Consider the following 27549-nt stretch of genomic DNA (forward strand, 5'->3'; position numbering starts at 1 on the left):
CCACAATGGTCAACCCAGCAGAACTGCTATGTTCAGCTCTTGGGAGGGGCTAAACATCTCTGGCCCCTCCTTACACTTGGCTAGACAAACCACAGAAACTTGTGACAAAGGACAAAGGGCACCATTGGCAGTCTCTTATAAGGTGGCAGGTTCCAAGTTGTTGGGACTTCCTGATCCCAGGAGGCTGTTGTGAGTGTTGGACATTGTTTTCCCGGAAGCCTGTGCAGCAGTGGACAGACATGGAGCTGCTGACTGGGTATGGCCTGGGGTCTGTGGCCATATTCACAGTCCTCTTCATATTACTGGTGGATCTGATGCACCGCCGCCAGCGCTGGACTTCTCGATACCCACCAGGCCCTGTGCCCGTGCCTGTGCTGGGCAACCTGCTGCAGGTGGACTTCAATGACATGCCCTACAGCTTGTACAAGGTGAGGGAGGCCGTGGGAGATAGTAACCGAGCTTACAATGTCGGTGGCACCACATACTGGGGGTGGAACCACAGGTTAGACAGGGAGCTGGGTCCCCAGGATGGGACAGGCTTAACAGTTTCCAGGTGGCCGTCACTGCCAGATGTGAGGACACTCGGAACTCTCTGGGGCAAAAGATTTTGGGGACAAATTCCAGAAGGTAAGGTAGGGTGTCACAGCAGAGTTCATTCAGTTCTGGTTAGACACGGCAGCAGTCGTGAAGACCCCACATCCCTTATGATCCTGTCACAGACGAGTTTTAGTGTGGAGCCCGATTACGGGTCTAGTTCAGCATGTCTGTCAGGAGACAGAGTGGAGAGAGAGGCTGTGGCTGCTTGAATCTCTTGCTGTGTGGACTCTGGCCTCACTGGCCCATCACAAGGAACCAGTTTCTTCACTTGTTATAAGATTCTGATGGGCAACAGGACAGTTTTCTGGCTCTGGCAAGGTCACAGCTGGGTGATCAAATCTACTGAGCCCTTTGCTGAACCTAAAAGGTGAGATGCCCCAGCCACAGGGCAGCAGATCTCAGACTGGGGATGGAGATCAGTAGAACATTTGCCAAACACATGTGAAGACCGAGGTTCAATAACAACAACAACAACAACAACACAAACACACACACACACACACACACACACACACACACACAGAGAGAGAGAGAGAGACAGAGAGAGAGAGAGAGAGAGAGAGAGAGAGAGAGAGAGAGAGAGACTACACCAATGTTTATGCAGTGAGCCTGGTTCTAGGATCTTCTGAGATGCCACTTCCTAAGTGCTCTGTCCCTCTCCTCCAGCTTCAACAACGCTATGGTGACGTGTTCAGCCTGCAGATGGCCTGGAAGCCAATGGTCGTGATCAATGGACTGAAGGCGGTTCGGGAAGTGCTGGTGAACCGTGGAGAGGACACCTCTGACCGCCCTCCAATACCCATGTTTCAACACATGGGCTTTGGGCACAAAGCTACAGGCAAAGTGCTGTGTGGGGGCAGAGACGAGATCAGAGACAGACCTGGGGGACAGTGAGCAGAGGAAGGACATGATACAGGGGTAATGCAGTGAAGCAGTTCAAAGGCCTCTGAAATCCACCACAGAGTCAACTTAACATACTAGAGTGGGCTGGGGATGGTCTGGGGGTGAAGGTGTGAGGTTATGGGTGATAAAGATCCCAGAGGAGCAGAGGACAGCAGAGCCAGGTGTCCTTGGTTACACAAACATGTGTCTACAGGTGTGGTCTTTGCACCTTATGGGCCTGAGTGGAGAGAGCAGCGAAGATTCTCTGTGTCCACCCTGCGCAACTTTGGCCTGGGCAAGAAATCCCTGGAGCAGTGGGTGACAGAAGAGGCTGGACACCTCTGTGAAGCCCTGGCCGAAAAGGCTGGTGGGTGATGGGTGAGGGATGCAGATGGGCACAGAAGACATGAGCAGTACAGTGACTCACTTGCTTCTCCACTCCCAGGACAGCCCCTCAATCCCAGCCACCTCCTGAACAAAGCTGTGTGCAATGTCATCACGTCCCTCATTTATGCCCGGCGCTTTGAGTATGGAGACCCTCAGTTCACCAAGCTGCTAGAAAAGTTGGACGAAAACATGGGAGAGAACACTGGCTTGTTTCCTGAGGTAGGAGGTTCAGGACAGCCCGCAGAGGCACATCTATGCTGTCCATCTTCCCTGAGGAAGCTGTGTGCCAAGGCCATGGGAGTGGCCTTCTGGGAGTCCACTGCAGGAGGAAAGGCCTGGACCTTGACACATGTCTAAGGATGGGGAGTCGGGGGAGTGGACAAGGTCAGAGTTTCTAGAAAGGGAGAGAACCTGTGTCCTCTGTCTACATGGAAGCCACACAAGCCTGTGGTGTCCAAGGTAGAATATTCGTTCTGATCACCCTGGGCTGTAAGAGCCTAAGGGCTGGAACAGAGGAGGAGGCAGGTGATGAGTGGGGATAAACAGGCCCTATGTCCATTGTGGAAGAGGCTGGAATCTGAGACTGGATGAGAGCAACAATGAGCCGAAGTACCCAGGAGCCAAGAAAGGATCAGTGGGTGAAGGAACTCACCACGCAAGCGTGGTGCTTGAGTTCGAATCCTGGAAGCCATGTAGTAAGGACAGAACTGACTGGAGGTGATCCCCTGACCTCAACATCATTGTCATGGCAACAGTACTCCTCACATCATGCATATACAACCAAAAATTTTAATATGATAACTATATTAGACATCCTAGTTATTAACACATTACATTAAAAAGCAGCTTTCCTTGGCTGTCACAGGTTCTGAACACGTTCCCAATTCTCTTGCGCATCCCGGGGCTCCTTGACAAAGTTTTCGCTGGGCAAAAGGCCTTCATGGACATGGTGGATAACTTGGTGAATGAGCACAGGAGGACCCGGGACCCTGCCCAGCCACCCCGAGACCTGACTGATGCCTTCCTGGCAGAGGTGGAGAAGGTGAGAGCCTATGGGATGTGGTGTCCAGTGCACTGTGAGGTCCAAGAGGATGAACGTGTGAATAACCCAGTGACCCCAAGTGTGGCCTCCTGGAGACAATGGGAGGGTATTGTGGGGGTTTTTTCCTCTCTACTCTGACTCCACCATCTCTGTCTGGCCCAGGCCAAGGGGAACCCTGAGAGCAGCTTCAATGATGCAAATCTACGTTTGGTTGTCTCTGACCTGTTTGATGCTGGGATGGTGACCACTTCAGTCACACTGGCCTGGGCCCTGCTGCTCATGATCCTGCACCCAGATGTGCAGTGTGAGTCTTGCTGGGGCTGGGAAGAAAGAAGAGGGAGGGGAGAGGCACACTCCTTAAGCCTTCTTCAGACACTTGAGGTTCCCAGCACTGACTTGACCCAGACTCCAGCAAGGGTGATAGCCATCTTTCTCCCATGGACCCAGACCTTAACACAGAAGTAGTAGAGGGTTCATGGGCATCTTCCTGGGAGTCCTTAACTGGGGGAATGATGTTTCTGTAGGCCGAGTCCACCAGGAGATCGATGAAGTCATAGGGCAGGGGAGGCGTCCAGAGATGGCAGACCAGACCTCCATGCCCTACACCAATGCTGTCATTCATGAGGTGCAGAGATTTGCAGACATTGTCCCAATGAATATACCACACATGACATCCCGTGACATTGAAGTACAGGGCTTCCTCATCCCCAAGGTATGCATGGCGCTCTTACCATAGCATGGCTACTAGCAAACAAGGGCAAAAAAGACAAGACTACCACATCCTGGATTTCCACATGGTGATAGGACCAACCTGGGTGTGAGCACAAGACAGCCCTTGAGCAGGATTCTCCAGGGAAGTGGGATGTCCAATTGAATAAGCCACAGGGGATTTTAGGAAGCATTGCACACGGGGACAGGTCTTGGTTTGGGACACCTTCTATCAGTAGAGAAGGGACTAAGATGCTCTGTGTGTGGTCCAGTGTGTGCAGGAAGAGGTTGTGCATGTGAACTTGGTGACCAGGGTCATGTTAGCCATGTCTCAGTCCATGTTCACACCATGTGTCTCCTGCCAGGGAACGACCCTCATCCCCAACCTGTCCTCAGTGCTGAAGGATGAGACTGTCTGGGAGAAGCCCCTCCAGTTCCATCCTGAACACTTCCTGGATGCCCAGGGCCGCTTTGTGAAGCATGAGGCCTTCATGCCATTCTCAGCAGGTCCTGGGGGGTGCCTGGCTCCCTGTCTCTTCCCAGGGGGCCTTGGAGGGTGGAGCATCCATCAGGCCCCAGACTGACTGATCCCCTCTCCCACCCACAGGCCGCAGAGCATGTCTGGGGGAGCCTCTGGCCCGCATGGAGCTCTTCCTCTTCTTCACCTGCCTCCTGCAGCGCTTTAGCTTCTCGGTGCCTGATGGACAGCCCCGGCCCAGTGACCACGGGGTCTTCATGTTTCTGTCATCCCCCTCCCCCTACGAGCTCTGTGCAGTCTCTCGCTAGCAGGACACAGATTCTAGTCCAGCCCCTAGCTCACTCTGATCTTCCCACAATAAACCAGTTTTATGGCTGCCACTTGCTTTCTCATTTAAACTCTCACCCTGTCTGCATCTGGTCCTCAGAGAACTGTCCACCATCACCCCTCACCCTGCACCTGAGCCTTCCTAATGCACACCTTGAATGCTAGGAAAAGGGTTGAGCTCACCCTAGTGTAAAGGCAAAGCCTGCAGATTCAGCACCTGGGACCCTGACACAGAGAATGGCAAGTTTGGGGCTAGCCTGGGCTATAAAGCAAGGTTCAGGACTGCCAGAGTCCATGCTGAGGATCACGGTCTCACAAACACAGAACCAGGGAGGGAGAAAAGAGGAAACTGAATGGGAAGAAGGGAAAGCCGGAGAGCAGGATGGGGGAAAGATAGGAAGGAAGGACAGTGCTGGTGTTCAGAGTGTCCGCTGACCCTTCCTCACCAGAAAGACACAGCAGAGGTGACTGAGGAGGTGACAAACTGCAGGCAGGGGCAGGACTCCATGGGTCCAGGGACAGGTGTCATGAGCCTGACAGGACCCACACTGCTCCTGTCTGGTGACAGAGATGCAGGAAGTCCCCGAGACCCTGAGGTGCATGAGCGCCTGGAAAGGCCCCCAGAGCTGGGAAGGCTGCTGTCCCCACAGAGGTGACTGCAGAGAGAGGACAGGGAAGAAAAGCAGCAGCAGGGAAAGGGACAGCAGAGCTCAGGGGGTTGGGCACACCCCCAGCTGTCTGTCACATGTGTCAGGGGACAGGACACGCCCAGGATCCGTTTGTCCTCCTCCAGTGGAGTCCAAAGGACAGTGATTAAGGATCTGTTGACATGTGTACAGAGAATTGTGAACTGGGAGCACCCCTGAATCCTGAAGATCAGGGAGTTCCAGCTTGGTCTTGTGGACATGGCAGACCTGAGCAGCTGACATGAATACCAAGACTCCAGTGCCCCTGGAAGTCACACTGATCCTGACAGGACACATTTATTCACATGGCTGAGGAGGCGAGGATGGAGGATGAAAGGGAGTAAACAGTGCTAACAGACAGGTGTTCACCAGAGCATCCAGGTCATCCCCAAGAGCTGGTGACAGACCAGGGACTTTACAACACACAGTGTGTGACATCCATCATGTGCCCATTGCACTTAGATCATGGGGACTCATTTATCCCTGAAGCAGGAAAATCAGGCCTGAGTCGGTCCATGCCACACTGCACACCTGAACCCAGTCAGACCATTGCTACTCTTTCATGATGTCATACGTGACACACAGAACAAAGGAGGAGAGTTGAAGAGACGCAGATGTAAGACAATTAACATCCAGGTTTAACCATCAGTCCTCTGAAGTTACCCTGGGAGGGTCCTGGGGCAAACCAGGAGGAAGCCACCAGCCTGAGCCTATCAGTGACCAGAGCAGAATTGTCTCTGTCCCCACTCCTATGACCCATGCTGCTGTCCTGACTCCCATTCAGGGCTCCATTCAGGTCAAGTTTGAGCTAGAGAAGGATCCTTGTCTGTGCACCAGCCTGGGTTGACACATTATCCTAACTGGGTTGGACAGGACCAAGAGCTATAGACAGGAACAGTCAGCAGACTTGGGACTTCAGGACAAACAAGAAGTGTAGAGTCCCCCATAGGCCCCGGTGACATAGACATGGGAAAGTGAGTGGCAACAAGGGCAGCGGGGAAGAGGAGACCCAGGGTCTGGTCCTTGCTGAGGTGCTGCATGGTGTGGACTCCATCTCCTCTCACTCAGCTCCTGCCTCTCTTCTGCCACACTGGAGCGGGCAGCAGAGAGTGCTTGCCTGGATTCTAATGGGGCTTCTGAGTCTTCAGAGGTCTGGATCCCCAGCAAGGACAGGGACTGCACCTTCACTGACCCTAGTGAGTGATGAGCTGACATGTGCAGTGTGCCCAGCTGTGCCCAGAACACAGGTGACATTTGTTGGAAGGCTCAGGAGTCATCTTTACATTCTCCTCATGGCTGCCATCCTAAACACAGGCCTCTGGCATGAGGAGGACACTGCCTCCATACCTCCATGGGGAAGACGTTGGGGGAAGATTGACCCACCAAGAACGAAAGTGTGAATAAAGGAGAGAGACCACCACGGGACAAGTTCCTGGCCCAACTTAGTGGTCTCCTCAGGCTTTTCAGACCATTTCTCAGCTCTCTCAGATCGGATCTGGGAAATCTCCTACTTGTGTGTCTTGCGCTCCTGAACAAGTGTGGGACCTCAGGCCTACACTGAGGATTACATGGGCCCCAAATACTTTCCCACTGGCCCCTACTCAGCCAAGGGGATCAAGCTATCTCCCCCAGCCCCCCACTCACTTAGAAGGGCTTTTCCTGCCTCCCTGCACTGACCCCCACTCATCCACTGGGGCTCTCACTGCCTTTCCTTTCTGCCCCCCACTGCCACACAGGGACTCCTGCTGCATTCCCACACTGTGCCTCACTTACCCACAGGGTCTCCAATGTCCTTCCCCCACTGCCCCTCATTCACCCAGTGGGGCTGCAGCCTCCTTCCCCTAACTGCAGGGGACACCCTCCCACTGCTCACACACCCACAGAAGCCATTGACTGGTACTGACGGTCAGACCATCCTCTCTGGCCAACACAATGTTCCACAAAGCTTTGGTGAGGTCTTTTTCCTTCCCCAGGCAGTGTCCTAAAGCCCCCAAAGTCACACATGGGTGGCATACCTGATCATTTTCCTATGGGTAATGATTATGCACCTTAAAGCAGGTTTTCCCTTGGACATCTGCCCATCATGCTCAGCCCGGCTGAACAGCAATGTTTAGCTCTCAGCATAGACTGAAGGTCGCTGGCCCCTCCCTGCACTTGGCCAAACACAGAAACTTGTGGCAAAGGACAAAAGAGCACCATTGGCAGTCCCTTAGAAGGTGGCAGGTTCCAATCTGTGGGACTTCCTGACCCCTGGTGTCTGTTGTGAGTGTTGGACATTGTTTTACCAGAATCCTGGGCAGCAGTGGGGCAGCTTTGGAGTTGCTGACTGGGCATGCCCTAGGTCTGTATCCATAGTCAAAGTCATTTTCATAATACTGGTGGATTTCTTGCCCCAGTGCCAGCACTGGACTCTAGATACCCACCTGGCCCTGTGCCCCTGCCCGTGCGGAGCTATCTGCTGCAGGTGGACTTCAGGTACATGCCATATAGCTTCTACAAGGTGAGGGAGTTCGTGGTGGATGGATACCGAGCTTACAGTGTCTGTTTCACCACATCCTGGGGATGTAGCCACAGGTTAGACAGGAGCTGGGCCCCCAGGTTCAGACAGGCTAAACAGCTCCCCGGTTGCAGGCACTGCCAGGTCTGAGGACACTCTACTTTCCAGGGCAAAAGGTTTTTTTGGGGTTGGGGGAAATCCAGGAGGTGAGGCAGGTTGTGACAGCAAGGTTCATATCTATTTGGACAGGGCAGCAATCATGAAGGTCCCAAGTCCTTATGATCCTGTCACAGATGAGGGCTTAGTGAAGTGCATGATCTTAGGTCTAGTTCAGCATGTCTGTCAGCAGACCGAGTGGAGAGAGAGGGGCTGTGACTTTTCAAATGTCTTGCTGCTGTGTGGTCTCTGGCCTCACTGCCCATCTCAAGGAACCGGTTTCTTCATGTGTCATGAGATGCTGAGGGACACCAGGACAGTGTCCAGGCTCGGGCAAGATCACAGCAGGTGTCATCTCTACCATGAGTCCTTTATTGAACTTAAAATGGCATGCCACAGCCACAGGGCGCCAGGTCTGAGACGGGTTGGAACTCAGTGGAAGAGCTTTTGCCCAGCTAATATGAGGACTAAAAATCAAAACAAACAACACACAAACACATTCAAATACGCAAGCACACACACACACAAGCATATGCACACACACTCATTGTGCACTCACACAATGACACAGAGACACACGGACACATGGACACTGTGCCAATACTTACACATTAAGCTGGTTCAAGGATCTGTGGGCACCTCACTTCCTAAGCGCTCTGTCCCGCTCCTTCAGCTTCAACAACGCTATGGTGATGTGTTCAGCCTGTTGATGGCCTGGAAGCCCGTGGTTGTGATCAATGGACTGAAGGCGGTTCGGGAAGTGCTGGTGAACTGTGGAGAGGACACCACAGACTGCCCCCCCCAATACCTGTCTTTAAACATCTGGGTGTTGGTCTCAAAGTGGAAGGCAACAGGCTGTGTGGGGGCAGAAAGGGGTACAGAGCCAGATCTGGGGGACAGTGAGCAGGGTAGGATACATGTGGTAGGGCAGTTAAGCTGTTCAATAAGGCCATTAAAATCCAGGCTGAGGAACCAGTAAGCAGCACTCCTCCATGGTCCCTTCTTTAGTTTCTACCTCCCAGTTCCTGCCCTGACTTCTCTACCTTTCAATCAGTCATCGACAACCTCTATGGTCTCAGTCTGGCCAAACTCTATTTCTCTTGTATCTTTTCCAACACTACCCACAAACATTTTCTTTTCTGTGAAGTTTTCAGCAGGTTCTACACAATCCTCTACATGTCTTTCAGCCTGGTGTGGTCCAGCACACATGCAGACATTTCTGTCAGCCTCGTGTGGTCCAGCACACATCCAGACGTTTCTGTCAGCCTGGTTCGGTCCAGCACACATCCAGACATTTCTGTCATCCTGTTGTGGTCCAGCACACATCCAGACATTTCTGTCATCCTGGTGGGGTCCAGCACACATCCAGACATTTCTGTCAGCCTGCTGTGGTCCAGCACACATCCAGACATTTCTGTCAGCCTGGTGTGGTCCAGCACACATCCAGACATTTCTGTCATCCTGGTGGGGTCCAGCACACATCCAGACATTTCTGTCAGCCTGCTGTGGTCCAGCACACATCCCTACATTTCTGGCAGACTTATGTGTTGCAGCAATCCATGAATCCTTCTCTTCAACACAACAGGAAGTCACAATATCAAAACCCCTCGAATGCTTTGTGTGTGGGTCTCTCAGTGCTTCTCCCGAGGTGTTCACAATGTCTCAAAAAGTTCTCCTCAACTATCATGAGCAGTTTTAAAGCAAAGATCACCGATGCACAGCTGCCTCAGTGGCTGTGGATGGTGGGATCATGGTGCTCCATTCTTAAACCTGATCTAGTCTCTTTAGAGTCAGGTTCCCACTCAAACCTGACTGATATACTTCTGTTGTACTTTGATTCCCTTTCCATTCAGTTTTGTCTTTTGACTGTCTTCTCATTTTACCTTGTCATTTAAATAAAAATATTTAAATTCTGTATTTATTTCTGTTATCTTCCTTCCTTTTCTCTTTTCTTTTTTTTTATGGTGGTGGTGTTGTTTGTCTGGGTTTTTTGTTTTGGTTTACTTGGTTTTGTAACAGTCTTAGTTTCCTGGAACTTGCTTTGTAAACAAGGCTAGCCTAGAACTCAAAGACCACCTGCCTCTGCCTCCAAAGTGCTGGGACTAAAGGCCTGTGACACCACACTGGGCTGCATTTCTTCACATACGGAGCATGAACTATCTCAAGTATTAGTTCTGTGGTTTGGGATTCCATACATAATTGGCAACACTCCCGCTGTGTCCTCTACCATGAGCTTCACCAACCATAAAGAATCTCTTGGCCTTCCTTTGCCCAAAATAACTGTTCCTGAGGCAGCATCCTCAGAGACACAGTCACCCCAGGGAGTCACATCACTCTTCCCAAGCTGACTGGGTTTGCACTTCCCACCATGCCTAGGGAAAGAAAGCAGGGACCCAGGAATGGCCTTAGACTGACTGTGGTCTTCACTTCAGTGAACCCAGACAGTTGAAGCCAGAAAAGGGAAATGACACACAGAACAGAGTCCAGGAGAGACATGCCCAGGTCCTTTCTATTTATCTTCTTCCAGTGGAGTCCAAAGGACAGTGATCAAGTATCTGTTGACACGTGTACAGAGAATTGTGAACTGGGAGCACCCCTGAACCCTGGTGACCAGGGACTGAGTTCCAGCTTGCTCTTGTAGACATAGCAGAGCTGTGCAGCTGACATGAATACCAAGACCCCAGTCACCAAGAAGTCACACTGATCATGACAGGCCACACTTGTTCACATGGCTAGGTGGCATAAACGGAGGAGAAAGAATCAAACAGTGTAAGCAGGCAGACAGTGAGTGACCAGAGCATGCAGGTCATCTCCCAGAAGCAGCTGACAGACCAGGATATTTACATCACCCAGTGTGTGACATCCTTCACCTCCTTGGTGCACTTAGATCACGGGAACTCATTTAGCCTGAAGCAGGAAAATCAGACCCAGTCAGCACCATTGCTGTCTTTCATGATTTCATACATGACACACAGAAGAGAGGAGGAGAAATGAACAGAGGCAGAATGTGGGACTGCTCACATCCAGGTTTAACCATCAGGCCTCAGACGTTACCCTGGGAGGGTCCTGAGGCAAACCAGGAGGAAGCCACCAACCTGAGCCAATCAGTGACCAGAGCACAGTTGTCTCTGTCCCCAACTTCTGACTGTGACCCATGCTGCTGTCCTGACTCCCATTCGGGAATTCATTCGGGCTGAGATCGAGTTAGAGTAAAGACCCTTCTCTGTGCCCCAATCTAGAGTGACATATTTTCCTAAGTGGGTTGGGCAGGGAAAGAGCTATGGACAAGAACAGGAAGTTGACTTGGGGGCTTCAGGCCAGCAACAAGCATGGAGTCCCCCACACGCCCCAGTGGCATACACATGGGCAGAGAACGAGGTGGCAGGGACAGCAGAGAGGAGGAGACCCAGGGTCTGGTCCTTGCTGAGGTGCTGCATGGTGTGGACTCCATCTCCTCTCACTCAGCTCCTGCCTCCCTTCTTCCACAGTAGATGGGCCAGCAGAGAGCTCCCTCCAGGATTTCACTGGGACTTCTGAGCCTTTGGTCTTCAGAGGTCTGGATCCCCAGATAGGACAGGGACTGCACCTTTGCTAACCCTAGTGATTGATGAGTTGACATGTGCAGTGTGCCCAGCAGTGCCCAGGACACAGGTACCATTTTTTGGATGGCTCAGGAGTCATCTTTCTATTTCCATTTTCCTCATGGCTGCCCATCCTAACCACAGGCCTCTGGCATGAGGAAGACACTCCCTCCATATCTCCATGTGGAAGACTGTTGGGGAAGATGTTGACTCACCAAGAAAGAAAGACTGAAAAGAGACAGAGGCCACCATGTGACAATTAGATGGCCCAACTTAGTGGCCTCCCCAGGATTCTCAGACCACTTCTCAGTGCTCTCAGATTGCATCTGAGAAATCTCCAAGTGTGTCTCGCTTTCCTGATCAACTGAGTGACCTCAGACATGAAGGGAACACTACACAGGCTCCAGCTGCCTTCCCCCACTGCCCTTTCCTCACCCACAGGGCTCCAGCTGTCCTTTATTCACCCAGAGGAGCTACAGCTGCCTCCCCACAACTGCAGGAGACACCCCTGCACTGCTCACACACTCATGGGAGCCACTGACTGGTAGTGTCAGTCAGCCCCTCATGTCTTGACAACAAAGTATTCCCTGAAGCTTCTGTGGGGTCTTATTCCTCTCTGAGGCAATGTCCTCAAGCTCTCAAAGCTTTGCATGTGGGGCATGCCAAACGTTCTACTACATGTCATCATGGTGCACCCTGAAGCAGGGATCCACTGGACATCTGCCCACCATGCTCAGCCCAGCAGAACTGCTATGTTCAGCTCTTGGGAGGGGCTAAACATCTCTGGCCCCTCCTTACACTTGGCTAGACAAACCACAGAAACTTGTGACAAAGGACAAAGGGCACCATTGGCAGTCTGTTATAAGGTGGCAGGTTCCAAGCTGTTGGGACTTCCTGATTCCAGGAGGCTGTTGTGAGTGTTGGACATTGTTTTCCCAGAAGCCTGTGCAGCAGTGGACAGACATGGAGCTGCTGACTGGGTATGGCCTGGCGTCTGTGGCCATATTCACAGTCCTCTTCATATTACTGGTGGATCTGATGCACCGCCGCCAGCGCTGGACTTCTCGATACCCACCAGGCCCTGTGCCCGTGCCTGTGCTGGGCAACCTGCTGCAGGTGGACTTCAATGACATGCCCTACAGCTTGTACAAGGTGAGGGAGGCCGTGGGAGATAGTAACCGAGCTTACAATGTCGGTGGCACCACATACTGGGGGTGGAACCACAGGTTAGACAGGGAGCTGGGTCCCCAGGATGGGACAGGCTTAACAGTTTCCAGGTGGCCGTCACTGCCAGATGTGAGGACACTCGGAACTCTCTGGGGCAAAAGATTTTGGGGACAAATTCCAGAAGGTAAGGTAGGGTGTCACAGCAGAGTTCATTCAGTTCTGGTTAGACACGGCAGCAGTCGTGAAGACCCCACATCCCTTATGATCCTGTCACAGATGAGTTTTAGTGTGGAGCCCGATTACGGGTCTAGTTCAGCATGTCTGTCAGGACACAGAGTGGAGAGAGAGGCTGTGGCTGCTTGAATCTCTTGCTGTGTGGACTCTGGCCTCACTGGCCCATCACAAGGAACCAGTTTCTTCACTTGTTATAAGATTCTGATGGGCAACAGGACAGTTTTCTGGCTCTGGCAAGGTCACAGCTGGGTGATCAAATCTACTGAGCCCTTTGCTGAACCTAAAAGGTGAGATGCCCCAGCCACAGGGCAGCAGATCTCAGACTGGGGATGGAGATCAGTAGAACATTTGCCCAACACATGTGAAGACCGAGGTTCAATAACAACAACAACCACAACAACACACAGAGAGAGAGAGAGAGACAGAGAGAGAGACAGAGAGAGAGACAGAGAGAGAGACAGAGAGAGAGAGAGAGAGAGAGAGAGAGAGAGAGAGAGAGAGAGAGAGAGAGAGAGAGAGACTACACCAATGTTTATGCAGTGAGCCTGGTTCTAGGATCTTCTGAGACTGCCACTTCCTGAGTGCTCTGTCCCTCTCCTTCAGCTTCAACAACGCTATGGTGACGTGTTCAGCCTGCAGATGGCCTGGAAGCCAATGGTTGTGATCAATGGACTGAAGGCGGTTCGGGAAGTGCTGGTGAACCGTGGAGAGGACACCGCTGACCGCCCTCCAATGCCCATCTTTCAAAACATGGGCTATGGGCACAAAGCTACAGGCAAAGTGCTGTGTGGGGGCAGAGACGAGATCAGAGACAGACCTGGGGGACAGTGAGCAGAGGAAGGACATGATACAGGGGTAATGCAGTGAAGCAGTTCAAAGGCCTCTGAAATCCACCACAGAGTCAACTTAACATGCTAGAGTGGGCTGGGGATGGTCTGGGGGTGAAGGTGTGAGGTTATGGGTGATAAAGATCCCAGAGGAGCAGAGGACAGCAGAGGACAGGCGTCCTTGGTTACACAAACATGTGTCTACAGGTGTGGTCTTTGCACCTTATGGGCCCGAGTGGAGAGAGCAGCGAAGATTCTCTGTGTCCACCCTGCGCAACTTTGGCCTGGGCAAGAAATCCCTGGAGCAGTGGGTGACAGAAGAGGCTGGACACCTCTGTGAAGCCCTCGCCGAAAAGGCTGGTGGGTGATGGGTGAGGGGTGCAGATGGGCACAGAAGACATGAGCAGTACAGTGACTCACTTGCTTCTCCACTCCCAGGACAGCCCCTCAATCCCAGCCACCTCCTGAACAAAGCTGTGTGCAATGTCATCACGTCCCTCATTTATGCCCGGCGCTTTGAGTATGGAGACCCACAGTTCACCAAGCTGCTAAAAATGTTGGACGAAAACATGGGAGAGAACACTGGCTTGTTTCCTGAGGTAGGAGGTTCAGGACAGCCTGCAGAGGCACATCTATGCTGTCCATCTTCCCTGAGGAAGCTGTGTGCCAAGGCCATGGGAGTGGCCTTCTGGGAGTCCACTGCAGGAGGAAAGGCCTGGACCTTGACACATGTCTAAGGATGGGGAGTCGGGGGAGTGGACAAGGTCAGAGTTTCTAGAAAGGGAGAGAACCTGTGTCCTCTGTCTACATGGAAGCCACACAAGCCTGTGGTGTCCAAGGTAGAATATTCATTCTGATCATCCTGGGCTGTAAGAGCCTAAGGGCTGGAACAGAGGAGGAGGCAGGTGATGAATGGGGATAAACAGGCCCTATGTCCATTGTGGAAGAGGCTGGAATCTGAGACTGGATGAGAGCAACAATGAGCCGAAGTACCCAGGAGCCAAGAGATGGTCAGTGGGTGAAGGAGCTCACCACGCAAGCGTGGTGCTTGAGTTCGAATCCTGGAAGCCACATTGTAAGGAGAGAACTGACAGGAGGTGTTCAACCTCATTGTCATGGCAACAGTACTCCTCACATCATGCATATACAACCAAAAAATTTTAATATGATAACTATATTAGACATCCTAATTATTAACACATTACATTAAAAAGCAGCTTTCCTTGGCTGTCACAGGTTCTGAACACGTTCCCAATTCTCTTGCGCATCCCGGGGCTGGCTAACAAAGTCTTCCCTGGGCAAAAGGCCTTCATGGCTTTGGTGGATAACTTGGTGAATGAGCACAGGAGGACCCGGGACCCTGCCCAGCCACCCCGAGACCTGACTGATGCCTTCCTGGCAGAGGTGGAGAAGGTGAGAGCCTATGGGATGTGGTGTCCAGTGCACTGTGAGGTCCAAGAGGATGAACGTGTGAATAACCCAGTGACCCCAAGTGTGGCCTCTGGAGACAATGGGAGGGTATTGTGGGGGTTTTCCCTCTCTACTCTGACTCCACCATCTCTGTCTGGCCCAGGCCAAGGGGAACCCTGAGAGCAGCTTCAATGATGCAAATCTACGTTTGGTTGTCTCTGACCTGTTTGGTGCTGGGATGGTGACCACTTCAGTCACACTGGCCTGGGCCCTGCTGCTCATGATCCTGCACCCGCATGTGCAGCGTGAGTCTTGCTGGGGCTGGGAAGAAAGAAGAGGGAGGGGAGAGGCACACTCCTTAAGCCTTCTTCAGACACTTGAGGTTCCCAGCACTGACTTGACCCAGACTTAGACAAGAGTGATGGCCATCTTTCTTCCATGGACCCAGCCCTAACACAGAAGTAGTAGAGGGTTAAGGGGCATCGGCCTGGGGCTCCTTAATTGGGGGAATGCTGTTTCTGTAGGCCGAGTCCACCAGGAGATCGATGAAGTCATAGGGCAGGGGAGGCGTCCAGAGATGGCAGACCAGACCTCCATGCCCTACACCAATGCTGTCATTCATGAGGTGCAGCGATTTGCAGACATTGTCCCAATGAATTTGCCACACATGACCTCTCGTGACATTGAAGTACAGGGCTTCCTCATCCCCAAGGTATGCATGGCACTCTTACCATAGCATGGCTACTAGCAAACAAGGGCAAAAAAGACAAGACTACCACATCCTGGATTTCCACATGGTGATAGGACCAACCTGGGTGTGAGCACAAGACAGCCCTTGAGCAGGATTCTCCAGGGAAGTGGGATGTCCAATTGAATAAGCCACAGGGGATTTTAGGAATCACTGCACACGGGGACAGGTCTTGGTTTGGGACACCTTCTATCAGTAGAGAAGGGACTAAGATGCTCTGGGAAACAGGTCCAGTGTGTCCAGGAAGAGGTTGTGCATGTGAACTTGGTGACTAGGGTCATGTTAGCCGTGTCCCAGTCCATGTTCACACCATGTGTCTCCTGCCAGGGAACGACCCTCATCCCCAACCTGTCCTCAGTGCTGAAGGATGAGACTGTCTGGGAGAAGCCCCTCCAGTTCCATCCTGAACACTTCCTGGATGCCCAGGGCCGCTTTGTGAAGCATGAGGCCTTCATGCCATTCTCAGCAGGTCTGGGGGGTGCCTGGCTCCATGTCTCTTCCCAGGGGGCCTTGGAGGGTGGAACATCCATCAGGCCCCAGACTGACTGATCCCCTCTCCCACCCACAGGCCGCAGAGCATGTCTGGGGGAGCCTCTGGCCCGCATGGAGCTCTTCCTCTTCTTCACCTGCCTCCTGCAGCGCTTTAGCTTCTCGGTGCCTGATGGACAGCCCCGGCCCAGCGACCACGGGGTCTTTATGTTTCTTGTATCCCCCTCCCCCTATGAGCTCTGTGCAGTCTCTCGCTAGCAGGACACAGATTCTAGTCCAGCCCCTAGCTCACTCTGATCTTCCCACAATAAACCAGTTTTGTGGCTGCCACTTGCTTTCTCATTTAAACTCTCACCCTGTCTGCATCTGCTCCTCAGAGAACTGTCCACCATCACCCCTCACCCTGCACCTGAGCCTTCCTAATGCACACCTTGAATGCTAGGGAAAGGGTTGAGCTCACCCTAGTGCAAAGGCACAGCCTGCAGATTCAGCACCTGGGACCCTGAGACAGAGAATGGCAAGTTTGGGGCTAGCCTGGGCTATAAAGTAAGGTTCAGGTCTGCTAGAGTCCATACTGAGGATCACGGTCTCACAAACACAGAACCAGGGAGGGAGAAAAGAGGAAACTGAATGGGAAGAAGGGAAAGCCGGAGAGAAGGATGAGAGGAAAGATAGGAAGGAAGGAGTGTGCTGGTGTTCAGAGTGTCCGCTGACCCTTCCTCACCAGAAAGACACAGCAGCGCTGACTGAGGAGGTGACAAACTGCAGGCAGGGGCAGGACTCCAGGGGTCCAGGGACAGGTGTCATGAGCCTGACAGGACCCACACTGCTCCTGTCTGGTGACAGAGATGCAGGAGGTCCCCAAGACCCTGAGGTGCATGAGTGCCTGGAAAGGCCCCCAGAGCTGGGAAGGCTGCTGTCCCCACAGAGGTGACTGCAGAGAGAGGACAGAGAAGAAAAGAAGCAGCAGGGAAAGGGACAGCAGTGCTCAGGGGGTTGGGCACACCCCCAGCTGTCTGTCACATGTGTCAGGGGACAGGCCACGCCCAAGATTCGTTTGTTCTCCTCCAGTGGACTCCAAAGGACAGTGATCAATATCTGTTGACATGTGTGCAGAGAATTGTGAACTGGGAGAACCCCTGAATCCTGAAGACCAGGGAGTTCCACCTTGGTCTTGTAGACATGGCACACCTGTGCAGCTGACATGAATACCAAGACCCCAGTGCCCCTGAAAGTCGCACTGATCCAGACAGGACACATTTGTTCACATGGTTGAGGAGACACAGATGGAGGATGAAAGTGAGCAAACAGTGTTAACAGGCAGGTGTTCCCCAGAGCATCCAGGTCATCCACCAAGAGCTGGTGACAGACCAGGGACTTTATAACACACAGTGTTTGTGACATCCATCACCTGCTCGGTGCACTTAGATCATGGAGACTCATTTATCCCTGAAGCAGGAAAATCAGGACTGAGTAGTGTAGCTCGAAGTATTCTTGTGTCCACTCAGCTCCTAGAGCCCCTCAGACTCAACCAAGGAAACACACAGAGATTTATATTATTTATAAACTGTATAGCCACAGCAGGCTTCTTGCTATCTGTTTTTATATCTTAAATTAACCCATTTCTATAAATCTATACATCAACACATGGCTTGTAGCTTACCAGTATCTTACATCATGCTTCTCCTCATGGGAATTGGCAGCATCTCTCTACCTCAGCCCTCCTGTTCCCAGAATTCTCCCTCTGTTTGTCCCGCCTATACTTCCTGCCTGCCCACTGCCCAATCAGCATTTTATTTATCAATCAATCATACCAACATATACTCACAGCATACAGGACATCCCACAGCAGAGTTGGTCCATGCCACACTGCACATGTGTACCCAGTCAGCACCAATGTTACCCTTTCATGATTTCATACATGACACACAGAAGAGAGGAGGAGAGTTGAAGAGAGGCAGAATGTGGGACTGCTAACATCCAGGTTTAACCATCAGGCCTCAGAAGCTACCCTGGGAGGGTCCTGGGGCAAACCAGGAGGAAGCCACCAGCCTGAGCCAATCAGTGACCAGACACAGTTGTCTCTGTCCCCACTTCTGACCATGATATATGCTGGATCTGGATCCCCAATAAATAAGGACAGGGACTGCACCTTCCCTGACAATATGGAGTGATGAGCTGACATGTGCAGTGTGTCCAGCAGTGCCCAGGACAGAGAAGCCATTTGTTGGAAGGCCCAGGAGTCACCTTCACATCCTCCTCATGCCTGCCATCCTAAACACAGGCCTCTGACATGAGGAGGACACTGCCTCCATATCTCCATGTGGAAGACGTTGGGGGAAGATTGACCCACCAAGAACGAAAGTGTGAATAAAGGAGAGAGACCACCACAGGACAAGTTCCTGGCCCAACTTAGTGGTCTCCCCAGGATTTTCACACCATTTATCAGCTACCTCTTATAGTTGTGTGTCTTGCTTTCCTGATCCAGTGTGTGACCTCAGCCCTACACTGGGGTCTAACTACCTTCCCAACTGTCCCCACTCAGTCGAGGAGATCCAGATAACTCCCCCAGTGCCCTCATGTCCTTACATGGGCTACAGTTATCTCCCCCACTGCCCCTACTCACTTAGAGGGGCTTTTCCTGCTTCCCTGCACTGACCCCCACTCATCCACTGGGGCTCTCACTGCCTTTCCTTTCTGCCCCCCACTGCCACACAGGCATCCTGCTGCATTCCCACACTGTGCCTCACTTACCCACAGGGTCTCCAGTGGCCTTCCCCCACTGTCCTTCACTCACCCAATGGGGCTGCAGCCTCCTTCCCCTAACTGCAGGAGACATCATCCCACTGCTCCCACACCCACAGAAGCCATTGACTGGCTCTCTCGGTCAGGCCATCCTCTCTGGCCAACAAAATGTTCCACAAAGCTTTGGTGAGGCTTTTTTTTTTTTTTTTTTTTTTACTGCCCCCGAGGCAATGTCCTCAAGCCCTCAAAGCTGCACATGGGTGGCAAACCTGATCATTATTCTACAGGTAATGATTATGCACCATGCACCTTGAAGCAGGTGGTCCATTGGACATCTTCCCATCATGCTCAGCCCAGCAGAACCACGATGTTCAGCTCTTGGGATGGACTGAAGGTCTCTGACACCTCACTGCTCTTCACCAAACAAAATACAGAAACTTGTGGCTAAGACAAAGAGCACCATGGCAGTCTGATACAAGATGGCAGGTCCAATCTGTGGGACTTCCTGATCCCAGGTGTCTGTTGTGACTGTTGGACATAGTTTTCCCGGAAGCCTGGGCAGCAGTGGGGCAGACATGGAGCTGCTGACTGTGCATGGCCTGGCGTCTGTGGCCATATTCACAGTCCTCTTCATATTACTGGTGGATCTGATGCACCGGCGCCAGCGCTGGACTTCTGGCTACCCACCAGGCCCTGTGCCCGTGCCTGTGCTGGGCAACCTGCTGCAGGTGGACTTCAACGACATGCCACACACGTTCTACAAGGGGAGAGAGTCCAGAGTGAATGGTTACCGAGGTTACAGTGTCTGTGGCACCACATCCTGCGAATACAGACACAAGTTAGACAGGGAGCTGGGCCCCCAGCAAGGGACAGGCTAAACAGCTCCCTGGTTGCAGGAACTGCCAGATCTGAGGACACTCTACTTTCTAGGCCAAAAGGTTTTCTGAAAAGTGGGGCAAAATCCAGGAGGTGATGAGGGTGTGACAGCAGGGTGCAGATCCAGTTAGTCAGGACAGCAATCATGAAGATCCCAAGCCCTTATGATCCTGTCACAGATGAGGGCTTAGTGAAGTGCGTGATCTTAGGTCTAGTTCAGCATGTCTGGCAGCAGACCGAGTGGAGAGAGGGAGCTGTGGCTGTGCAAATCCCTTGCTGCTGTGTGGTCTCTGGCCTCACTCCCCATCTCAAGGAACCGGTTTCTTCATGTGTCATGAGATGCTGAGGGGTCCCAGGACAATGTCCAGGCTCTGGCAAGATCACAGCAGGTGTCATATCTACCATGAGTCCTTTACTGAACGTAAAGGATGGGATGCCACAGCCACAGGGCGCCAGGTCTGAGACGGGTTGGAACTCAGTGAATAAGTTTTGACCAGCCAATTTAACGATTAAGGATCAAAACAAACAACACATACACAAATACACAAATGCACACACAAGCATATGCACACATATTCATTGTGCACACATACACTGATACACACACACACACACACACACACACACACACACACACACACACTGTGCCAGTACTTACACATTAAGCTGATTCAAGGATCTGTGGGCACCTCACTTCCTAAGTGTCTGTCCCTCTCCTTCAGCTTCAACAACGCTATGGTGACGTGTTCCGCCTGCAGATGGCCTGGAAGCCAATGGTCGTGATCAATGGACTGAAGGCGGTTCGGGAAGTGCTGGTGAACTGTGGAGAGTTCACTGCAGACCGCCCCCCAATACTCTTTTTTCAACACTTGAGCGCTGGTTCCAAAGCTAAAGGCAAGAGGCTGTGTGGGGCACAGAGGGGTTCAGAGACAGTCCTGGGGGACAGTGAGCAGAGGAAAGACAGGGTAGGATACAGGTGGTAGGGCAGTTAAGCTGTTCAATAAGGCCACTAAGATCTAGGCTGAGGAGCCAGTAAGCAGCACTCCTCCATGGTCCCTGCCTTAGTTTCTGCCTCCCAGTTCCTGCCCTGACTTTCTACCTTCCACTCGGTCTTCTACAACCTCTATGGTCTCAGTCTGGCCAAACTATATTTCTCTTGTATCTTTTCCAACACTACACACAAACATTTTCTTTTCTCTGAAATGGGCACCAGATTCTACAGAATCCTCTGCAGAAGCAGCTCTCTCAGGCTCTAATACATATCCTTCAGCCTGGTGTGGTCCAGCACACATCCTGACATTTCTCTCAGCCTGGTGTGGTCCAGAACATGTCCAGACATTTCTGTCAGTCAGGTTTTGTGCAGCACACCTCCAGACATTTCTGTCAGCCTGGTATGGTACAGAACACATCCCTACATATCCAACAACCTTGTGTGGTCCACTACATCCCTATATGTCCACTATTGTGGTCCAGCACACATCTCTACATTTCTGTCAGACTTTTGTGGTCCAGCACATCACTGAATCCTTCTCTTCAATACAACAGGAAGTCGCAATATCAAAAGCCCTGGAATGCTTTGTTTGGGGGTCTCTCAGTGCTTCATCCTAGGTGTACACAATGTCTCAAAAAGTTCTCCTCAACTATCACGAGCAGTTATAAAGCTCAGATCACCGATGCACAGCTGCCTCAGTTGCTGTGGATGTTGGAATATGGTGCTCCATTCTTAGACCTGACTTTGTGTCTTTCAAGTCAGGTTTCCGCTGAAACCTGACTGATACTCTTCTCTTGTACTTTGATTTCCTTTCCATTCAGTTTTGTCTTTAGACTGTTTTTACGTTTTACCTTGTCATTTTTAAAAATTTACAAATTCTGCATTTCTTTCTGTTTTCTTCCTTTTTACTTTTCTTCTTTGCATTTGTTTGTTTTTGGTTTTTGTTTTGTTTTTCGAAACAGGGTTTCTTTTGTAACAGTCCTAGCTTCCTGGAACTTGCTTTGTAACCAGGCTGGCCTTGAACTCACAGATCCACCTGCCTAGGCCTCTCAAATACTGGGATTAAAGGCCTGTGACACCACACTGGGCTGCATTTCTTCACATACCAAGTGTGACCCATCTCAAGCATTAGTTCCGTGGTTTTCGATTCCATCAGTAACACAATGGGCAACATTCTTGCTGTGGCCTCATGTAGCAGGAATCTTAAAGAATCTTATTAATAAAAACAAACCTGGCTAGGTATTGGGACGAATGCTGGAAAATCAGAGAAGCAGAACAAGCCACAGCTACCTCACCTCGTTAGTTCCTCAGCTGATCCTCAGACTGGAAACCTCTCAGTCCTCATCCCGAATGAATCTCAGCTGAACTGTGCTGCTCTAAAGCCTGAAAGCTTAACCAGCCAAATGCTTCTAGTTCCTGGTCTTCATGCCTTATATACCTTTCTGCTATCTGCCATCACTCTCTGGGATTAAAGGTGTGAGTCACCATGCTTGGCTGTATCCTTGAACAGATAGATTTCTGCCTCTGGAATGTTAGGATTAAAGGCGTGTGCTACCACTGCCTATCCTCTATGTTTAATACTGTGGCTGTTCTCTTCTCTGACCCCAGATAAGTTTATTAGCATGCACAATATTTTGGGGACCACAATGCCACCACAGCCTCAGACCGTGAGCTTCACCAACCATAAAGAATCTCTTGGCCTTCCTTTGCCCAAAATAACTGTTCCCAAGGCAGCATCTTCAGAGACACAGTCACCCCAGGGAGTCACATTGCTCTTCCCAAGCTGACTGGGTTTGCACTTCCCACCAAGCCTAGGGAAAGAAAGCAGGGACCCAGGAATGGCCTTAGACTAACTGTGGTCTCACTTCAGTGAACCCAGACAGTTGAAGCCAGCAAAGGGAAGTGACACACAGAACAGGGTCCAGGAGAGACATGCCCAGGTCCTTACTATTTATCTTCTTCCAGTGGAGTCCAAAGGACAGTGATCAAGTATCTGTTGACATGTGTACAGAGAATTGTGAACTGGGAGCACCCCTGAACCCTGGTGACCAGGGACTGAGTTCCAGCTTGCTCTTGTAGACATGGCACACCTGAGCAGCTGACATGAATGTCAGGACCCCAGTCCCCCTGGAAGTCACAGTGATCCTGACAGGACACACTTGTTCACATGGCTGAGGAGGCACGGATGGAGGATGAAAGGGAGCAAGCAGGGCATCCAGGTCATCTCCCAAGAGCTGGTGACAGACCAGGGACTTTACAACACACAGTGTGTGACATCCCTCACCTGCTTGGTGCACTTACTTCTCTTGGATTCACTTAGCCTAAAGCAGGAAAATCAGGCCTGTGTCAGTCCATGCCACACTGCACATGTGTACCCAGTCAGCACCAATGCTGCTCTTTCATGGTGTCATACATGACACACAGAAGAGAGGAGGAGAGTTGAAGAGAGGCAGAATGTGGGACTGCTCACATCCAGGTTTAACCATCAGGCCTCAGAAGTTACTCTGGGAGGGTCCTGAGGCAAACCAGGAGGAAGCCACCAGCCTGAGCCAATCAGTGACCAGTGCACAGTTGTCTCTGTGCCCCAACTCCAGACTGTGACCCATGCTGCTGTCCTGACTTCCATTCAGGGCTCCATTCAGGCCACGTTGGGGGTTGAGAAAGTTTGTCAGTGCCCCAAACTAGGGTCCAATATTATCCCAACTTTGTTGGACAGGGAAAGAGCTCCGGACAAGAACAGGAAGCTGACGTGGGGGGTTTCAGGCCAGCAACAAGCATGGAGTCCCCCACAGGCCCTGGTGACATACATGTGGGCTGAAAAATGAGTAGCAGGGGCAGCAGAGAGGAGGAAACCCAGGATCTAGTCCTTGCTGAGGTGCTGCATGGAGCCTTTGGTCTTCAGAGGTCTGGATCTCCAGCAAGGAGAGGACTGCACCTTCACTGACCCTAGTGATTGATGAGCTGACATGTGCAGTGTGCCCAGCAGTGCCTTGGACACAGGTGACATTTGTTGGAAGGCTCAGGAGTCATCTTCACATTTTCCTCATGGCTGCACATCCTAAAAACAGCTTCTGGCATGAGAAGGACACGCCTCCATATCTTTATTTGGAAGATGTTGGGGGAGAGATTGACCCACGAAGAAAAAATGTGTGAATAAAGGAAAGAGACCACCATGGGACAAGTTCCTGGCCCAACCTAGTGACCTCCTCAGGCTTTCAGACCATTTCTCAGCTCTCTCGAATTGGTCTGAGAAATCTCCTAATTGTGTGTCTTGCACTCCTGATCAAGTGTGGGACCTCAGGCCTACACTGAGGATTACATGGGCTCCAACTACCTTCCCACTGCCCCCATTCAGCCAAAGTAGATCCAGATACTCCTCCACTGCCCCCCAATCAGCCAAAGGGGATCCATCTATCTCCCTGACTGCCCCCCACTTACTTAGAGGGGCTTTTCCTGCCTCCCTGCACTGACCCCCACTCATCCACTGGGGCTCTCACTGCCTTTCCTTTCTGCCCCCCACTGCCACACAGGGACTCCTGCTGCATTCCCACACTGTGCCTCACTTACTCACAGGGTCTCCAGTGGCCTTCCCCCACTGCCCCTCACTCACCCAGTGGGGCTGCAGCCTCCTTCCCCTAACTGCAGGGGACACCCTCCCACTGCTCACACACCCACAGAAGCCACTGACCTGTACTGACAGTCAGACCATCCTCTCTGGCCAACACAACCTTCCATGAAGCTTTGGTGAGGTCTTACTGCTTTCAGAGGGAGTGTCCTAAAGCCCCCGAAGCCGCACACGGGTGGCATACCTGATGATTTTTCTACAGGTAAGGATTATGTACCTTAAAGCCGGTGTTCCACTGGACATCTGCCCATTGTGCTCAGCCCGGCTGAACTGCTATGTTCAGCTCTTGGGATGGACCAAAGGTCTCTGACCCCTCACTGCACTTGACCAAACAAAACACAGAAACTTGTGGCAAAGGACAAAAGGGCACCACTGGCAGTCCCTTATAAGGTGACAGGTTCCAAGCTGTTGGGACGTCCTGATCCCAGGTGTCTGTTGTGAGTGTTGGACATAGTTTTCCCAGAAGCCTGTGCAGCAGTGGACAGACATGGAGCTGCTGACTGGGTATGGCCTGGCGTCTGTGGCCATATTCACAGTCCTCTTTATATTACTGGTGGATCTGATGCACCGCCGCCAGCGCTGGACTTCTGGCTACCCACCAGGCCCTGTGCCCATGCCTGTGCTGGGCAACCTGCTGCAGGTGGACCTCAACAACATTCCAAACAGCATCTACAAGGTGAGACAGTCCATGGTGGATGGTTACCGAGGTTGCAGTGTCTATGGCACCACATCCTGGGGATGTAGCCACAGGTTAGACAGGAACTGGGCCTCCAGCACGGGACAATACAATCAGCTCTCTGGTTGCAGGCACTGCCAGGTCTGAGGACACTCTACTTTCTAGGGCAAATGTTTTTTGGGAGGTGAAGCAAAATCCAGGAGGTGATGAGGGTGTGACAGCAGGGTGCAGATCCAGTTAACAGGGCAGCAATCATGAAGGACCCAAGTCCTTATGATCCTGTCACAGATGAGGGCTTAGTGAAGTGCGTGATCTTAGATCTAGTTCAGCATGTCTGGCAGCAGACCGAGTGGAGAGAGAGGGGCTGTGACTTTTCAAATGTCTTGCTGCTGTGTGGTCTCTGGCCTCACTGCCCATCTCAAGGAACCAGTTTCTTCATGGGTCATGAGATGCTGAGGGGTCCCAGGACAATGTCCAGGCTCTGGCAAGATCACAGCGTGTGGTCATCTCTACCATGAGTCCTTTACTGAACGTAAAGGATGGGATGCCACAGCCACAGGGCTCCTGAGACAGAGCACGGAGCTCAGTGGAAGAGCTTTTGCCCAGTGAATGTAAGAACTAAGTATGAAAAAAACAACACACACACAAATACACAAACACACACACACACACACACAAGCACATGCACACACACTCATTGTGCACTCACACACTGATACACACACACACACACACACACACACACACACACACGGACACTGTGCCAATACTTATGCATTAAGCTGGTTCAAGGATCTGTGGGCACCTCACTTCCTAAGCGCTCTGTCCCTCTCCTTCAGCTTCAACAACGCTATGGTGACGTGTTCAGCCTGCAGATGGCCTGGAAGCCCGTGGTTGTGATCAATGGACTGAAGGCGGTTCGGGAAGTGCTGGTGAACCGTGGAGAGTTCACTGCAGACCGCCCCCCAATACCCATCTTTGAACACTTGAGCGCTGGTCCAAAAGCTAAAGGCAAGAGGCTGTATGGGGGATGACAGGGCTTCAGAGCCACACCTGGGAGACAGTGAGCAGAGGAAAGACAGGGTAGAATACACATGATCAGGCAGTTAAGTAGTTCAAGAAAGGCCACTGAAATCCATAATGGAAGCTACTTAGCATGCTGGAGAGGGCTAGAGAAGTTTGTGTGGATGGGAGGTGAGGTGGGAGGTTATGAGTGACCTTGATGCCACAGGAGAAGAGGAATGGCAGGAGCAGAGGACAGCAGAGCCAGGTGTCCTTGGTTACACACAGATGTGTCTACAGGAGTGATCCTTGCACCTTACGGACCCGAGTGGCGAGAGCAGCGAAAATTCTCTGTGTCCACCATGCGCAACTTTGGCCTGGGCAAGAAATCCCTGGAGCAGTGGGTGACAGAAGAGGCTGGCCACCTCTGTGATGCCTTGGCCGACCAGGCTGGTAGGTGATGGGTGAGGGATGAGATGGGCACGTGAGTGAGACACGGAAAGTACATAACTTGTTTGCAAATCCACTCCCATAACTTGTTTGCAAATCCAATCCCAGGGCGGCCCTTCAATCCCAACACCATGCTGGACAAAGCTACGTGCAATGTGATCTCGTCTCTCATTTTTGCTCGTCGCTTTGCATATGAAGACCCTTACATTATCAGGTTGCTGAAACTACTGGAAGAAGGTTTGATGAACATCTCTGGCTTCCTTCCTGAGGTAGGAGGCTCGGGACAGCCTGCTGCACCACTTTTATGCTATCGGTGGTCACAGAGGAAACTGCCAGAAAAGACCAAGGGAGAGGTCTCTGGGGAGTCAACTGCAGGAGGAAAGGCCCGGGGCTTGACTAACGTCAGATAACAGGAAGGGGAAGTGGATCAAAGTCAGGGCTTCTAGAAAGAGAGGGAACCTGTACCTTATGTCTACATAAAAGCCAGACAATTATGTGATTTCCAGAGTAGAATGTTCCTTCTGTTCACCCTGGGCTACAAGAGCCTGAGGGCTGGAACTGAGGAGGAGGCAATGATGGGTGGGGACAAGCAGGCTCTGGGCCCATTGTGAAGGAGACTGGGATCTGAGATGGGTCCAGGTGGACACTGAGCATAACCAACACCAAGCTGCCAGCCGAGTGGTTAGTGGCTAAGGGGCTTGCCAAGCAAGTATGGAGTCCTGAGTTTGATGCCTGGGACCCATGTAGGGTAGAGACGATTACAGTAGAGTATTATTTGAAGGTGTGATACTTTTGTTTATGTTGCATTTGTTAAACTCCGTGAAGCTGTGTTACTGGGCCTCTCTAAAACACCTTACTGATCTCATAAAGAACTGTACAGCCAGCAGAAAGGCAGGAGAGAGAGACAGGCGGGGCTGGCAGGCAAAGAGAATATATAGAAGGAGAAATCTGGGAGGAGGAAGAAGAGA

The 27549-nt window shown here is 51.7% G+C and overlaps 3 protein-coding genes across 6 annotated transcripts in view; all 3 read left to right on the forward strand.

Moving 5' to 3' along the window:
- Window positions 1-211: 211 nt before the first annotated feature.
- Window positions 212-4441, forward strand: LOC131896575 (cytochrome P450 2D3-like). Of its 2 annotated transcripts, XM_059247302.1 has the most exons (9): window positions 212-428; window positions 1264-1435; window positions 1694-1846; window positions 1925-2085; window positions 2732-2908; window positions 3071-3212; window positions 3433-3620; window positions 3982-4123; window positions 4224-4441. In XM_059247302.1, exons 1-9 carry the CDS (start codon window positions 240-242, stop codon window positions 4400-4402), a joined length of 1503 nt encoding a protein of 500 aa, XP_059103285.1. In that variant the 5' UTR covers window positions 212-239; the 3' UTR covers window positions 4403-4441. The 2 variants fall into 2 exon arrangements, with proteins under 2 accessions (XP_059103285.1, XP_059103286.1); XM_059247303.1 differs by lacking the exon at window positions 1694-1846 and having other exon boundaries at window positions 1264-1440; window positions 1930-2085.
- Window positions 4442-12304: 7863 nt separating this feature from the next.
- LOC131897183 (cytochrome P450 2D3-like) lies at window positions 12305-16474 on the forward strand. 3 transcript variants are annotated; one of them, XM_059248084.1, is made up of 9 exons: window positions 12305-12493; window positions 13346-13517; window positions 13777-13929; window positions 14008-14168; window positions 14806-14982; window positions 15143-15284; window positions 15504-15691; window positions 16055-16196; window positions 16296-16474. In XM_059248084.1, exons 1-9 carry the CDS (start codon window positions 12305-12307, stop codon window positions 16472-16474), a joined length of 1503 nt encoding a protein of 500 aa, XP_059104067.1. The 3 variants fall into 3 exon arrangements, with proteins under 3 accessions (XP_059104067.1, XP_059104066.1, XP_059104068.1); XM_059248083.1 differs by having other exon boundaries at window positions 13346-13499; window positions 13759-13929; XM_059248085.1 differs by lacking the exon at window positions 13777-13929 and having other exon boundaries at window positions 13346-13522; window positions 14013-14168.
- An 8466-nt stretch (window positions 16475-24940) lies between these two features.
- LOC131897123 (cytochrome P450 2D28-like) overlaps window positions 24941-27549 on the forward strand; it is a 3561-nt gene continuing 952 nt past the window's right edge. The window contains exons 1-4 of the mRNA XM_059248000.1: window positions 24941-25129; window positions 25969-26140; window positions 26432-26584; window positions 26690-26850. Coding sequence (XP_059103983.1) covers window positions 24941-25129; window positions 25969-26140; window positions 26432-26584; window positions 26690-26850 — 675 coding nt within the window. The remainder of the gene's footprint in view (window positions 25130-25968; window positions 26141-26431; window positions 26585-26689; window positions 26851-27549) is intronic.

The sequence above is a fragment of the Peromyscus eremicus genome, chromosome 20 (genome assembly GCF_949786415.1).
Source record: "Peromyscus eremicus chromosome 20, PerEre_H2_v1, whole genome shotgun sequence".
Classification (NCBI taxonomy): domain Eukaryota; kingdom Metazoa; phylum Chordata; class Mammalia; order Rodentia; family Cricetidae; genus Peromyscus; species Peromyscus eremicus.

Coding starts and splice junctions, on each gene's coding strand:
- LOC131896575 (XM_059247302.1), top strand. CDS start 240: ATGGAGCTGCTGACTGGGTATGGCCTGGGGTCTGTGGCCATATTCACA. Junction 2,086..2,731: donor ACACTGGCTTGTTTCCTGAG/GTAGGAGGTTCA, acceptor TGGCTGTCACAG/GTTCTGAACACGTTCCCAAT. Junction 4,124..4,223: donor CTTCATGCCATTCTCAGCAG/GTCCTGGGGGGT, acceptor TCCCACCCACAG/GCCGCAGAGCATGTCTGGGG.
- LOC131897183 (XM_059248084.1), top strand. CDS start 12,305: ATGGAGCTGCTGACTGGGTATGGCCTGGCGTCTGTGGCCATATTCACA. Junction 14,169..14,805: donor ACACTGGCTTGTTTCCTGAG/GTAGGAGGTTCA, acceptor TGGCTGTCACAG/GTTCTGAACACGTTCCCAAT. Junction 15,285..15,503: donor CCTGCACCCGCATGTGCAGC/GTGAGTCTTGCT, acceptor CTGTTTCTGTAG/GCCGAGTCCACCAGGAGATC.